General features: G+C 34.0%; 1 protein-coding gene across 1 annotated transcript in view; it reads right to left on the minus strand.

Annotated features, from left to right (window-relative positions):
* Positions 1-770: 770 nt before the first annotated feature.
* STPG2 (sperm tail PG-rich repeat containing 2) overlaps positions 771-3,412 on the minus strand; it is a gene marked incomplete at its 3' end in the record, with an annotated part of 232,443 nt that continues 229,801 nt past the window's right edge. The window contains exon 10 of the mRNA XM_019661640.1: positions 771-886. Within this exon, the coding sequence (XP_019517185.1) occupies positions 771-886 (116 nt within the window). The remainder of the gene's footprint in view (positions 887-3,412) is intronic.

Genomic DNA, 3,412 nt, shown 5'->3' on the forward strand with positions numbered 1-3,412 from the left:
TTTTATTTTTCTTTTTTCCTGATACTACATTATGAGTCTGCTTTGACAATGTTGAAATACTATTTAGATTACGACATATTAAGTAACTAGAAAAGCATATATTCGATAAAAATCAACTTGTCATTAACTAACCCAAAGAAGAACATTCATCGTGGTTTGCACTAAGCTTTAACTCATATTAATTGCCATCAGCCACTATAAAATATTCACTAGTAGGGTAGGAATGGGGAGTTATTTCATATGAAATGGGGAATTAAGGCCTATTGTGAACGTAATTTTTAAAACCCTGCAGGTCTATTTAAAGCTTCTTACAATCAGAAATTCCCATAGCTTCAAAGAGACTCATTTCTTATGAATCTAAACTACAGCATCTACATTTATTAAAAGAAAATAAAAGATCAATACTTGGTTTTATTGGATCCATAGGGCTTTCTTCAGAACCCTCTAATAAATTCATGATTTCAATAAATACTTGGAAATTTCAATTTGTGTATATAAACAAGTAAATACTTAAAGTTTCAGGGATGAAAAAAATTACATATATTAATGCTGTAAAGGTTATTTGTAGATAAATTGTTAAATAATTCTTAAATAATTATTTTTAAAAAGTCAGAATGTCTTCAAAAAAGGCTTCCTTAGCCAAATTACTTTGATTAGTGAGTAATATGAATAAGAAATATGACAAGGACTTTAATGTAGATATTTTCAATACTTTCTAAAAATTATTCTATTCTTGTGTTACTCATAAAAGAGAAATATCATTGACATACCTCATATGCTGCTGGACCAGGAGTAACCTCTTTGGAAATTTGAAAACGCTTCGATGTTTTAACAAATAAGGGTATTGAGCAACATTTCTGTAAAACAGGACTGTATGTTGCAGGCCCTAAAAGAAAACAGATACAAAAATAATAAAGTATATTTTAAAGTATTGATTTTTGTCACATGGATATTATTCTTAGATTTGTGCTCTTAAAATATAAATTTAGCATCAAACAGTCTTCAACCCATTCCTTTTAAATGTTTAAAATCATTTAGTTCAGGGTTTCAAAATATATGCATAAAATAGTGACATCTGTTTATCCAATGATTAAATATAATACAGAAGAAATCCCCCCTCCTCAAAAGAAAGAAAATAGTACCCCCTCAAGATACATACGCATCAGGAAGAAAGATACCCAACCCTTTTGTTTCCTAAATATTTACTCATATGTCCAGTGAAGAGGCAGTGACTGAGCTTCACTTGGAGATATGAACAAGATTTAAAGGAGCAGAAAGGTGGTTTAAGAGCATTATGGTCAGTATCCATGATAGAAGCCAAGGCGAAAAGATGGAATTTACATGGAACAATTGGAAGTAGTAAACAGGTTGGTTGAATGTAGCAGGGCCTAATAGTACATAAAGATTTTGTACTAGAGTCAATGGATTTCAAATTGTATTCTAAAATGTCCCAAAATTCCCCCAGAAGTGTCTAGGAAACAATGTATAGATAAAGCCCAAGTCGAGGCTTGAATGATTTTCAGTAAAAACAACTCTAGATTTTCTGTTTTCTTTGTGTTCCAAAGTTGTCTAGTAATTAAAAAATAATAATAAAGCAAAAAAAAAATCTTTTGAAAGCCAATTCCATAATCAGTGGGGAGCTCTTGAAGGTTTTAGACTAAAGGAGACACATGAAAAACGAGATAGTTTAAAAAATAAACTAGCAGTAATTTATAGGATGGAATGACTTGAAGATAGTCTGTTTCAGGGACACTAACAAGGAATTGACTAACATTGATAAGAGAAAGGAAGAACAATTCAGAATATTTTCTAAGACACTCAACAAACATTTAGTGCATATAGTGATTGGAAGAAGATAAAAATGAATAGTGGCTATGAAAAAGGTAGTACTGTGACAGAAATCAGGAAACACAGGACGATACCACTAGAGAGAAACAACATATATTTGAACCAGTTACATTAAAAAAATGGCAGGATACCCAAATGGAAATGTCCAGAGGACAACTGTACATAGGTAATGGAAGCTCATGAGAAAGCTGGTCTGGAGAAAAAGAATGGAGTTATTCACGCAGAGGCAATAGTTGAGGTTTCTCTAACTGAAAGTGCACAGAGAGAGAAAACTGAGGACAGAACCTTGGGCTGAATATAGAGAAGGAGGAAAAGAGTCAAAGACGGAAAGAACCTAGTGCATAGAATCTGACAAGTACAACACAATAGAGAGAAAACAGGAAGAGGTTATTTTCTTCTCCATTTACAAGTTTAGCAATACTTCTAAGTGTCTATCACATGCCGAGCTTTGTATTTCAAGAGTGTCAGAGGTTTAATATGAGGTGTGATCAACAAACACAGAAAATGTTTAAATTTTAAAAATATGTATTACAGTAAAAGACACATTGCCATTAATACCCCTCAAAATACTCCCCTTCATTTCAAACACACGTATACCACCATTCTTGCCACTTTCTGAAGCAGTTCTGGAAGCCCTCCTTCATGAGTGTCTGGTTGTGTCGTCGTGGCTGCCTCAATGTCCTGAATGGATTCAAAGCATTTACCTTTAATGGTCATTTTGACTTTGAGGAAGAGCCAGACGTCATGTGGTGTGAGATCCAGTGAATAAGGTGGATGAGGACACACCGTAATGTTTTATATGACAGAAATTGCCCTACCAGAAGCAATGTGTAACACAGAGCATTGTCATGATGAAGTAAGGACACTCACAAAAGAGGACTTCCAGGACTGCTTCAGAAAGTGGCAAGAACGATGGGATAAGTGTGTTTGAAGCAAGGGGGAGTATTTTGAGGGGGATTAATGGCAATGTGTCTTTTACTGTAATTTTCTTAAATTAAACATTCACCATATTTTTCGATCATACCTCATATATCAAGTATTTCAAGAGGAAACTTACAATGAGGTCACTGAAGAACACAGAGAATGTAACTTTGGAAGAGTTGTGATGGATGAAAATAAGAGGGCAGTAAACAGGCTGTGTGGGGAGAGGAAAAAAACTTTGAGCACAGAATACTGACAATGAACATGAACAGTGAAATAGTAAATATAAAGGTATCAATAAAATATAAAATCAATGCCTCAATCTCCTTAGTAAACACACAATCCAAAACCATCTACTTTGAAGAATGCTGATGTTCTAAAATCTAAAATACTTTGTAATTGATAGATTCATATAAAACACTTCTAAAGTTTTAGCTTCATTAACATAAGACAGTTCAAAATTTAAAATAAAAAAATGACATTTGGCTCTAGTTTAATCATTCTAATACCAATTCAATTAAAAGGCTAGAGGGCCGGCTGAGTGGTTCAGTTGGTTAAGAGCTCGCTCAAGAGTTTGAGCTCTGAGCAACAGTGGTTCAAGTCAGCCTGAGCTGAGCAGCCGCGGAGCTGCCAACAGGTGGCG

Source organism: Hipposideros armiger, unplaced genomic scaffold (assembly GCF_001890085.2).
Source record: "Hipposideros armiger isolate ML-2016 unplaced genomic scaffold, ASM189008v1 scaffold_357, whole genome shotgun sequence".
NCBI lineage: Eukaryota > Metazoa > Chordata > Mammalia > Chiroptera > Hipposideridae > Hipposideros > Hipposideros armiger.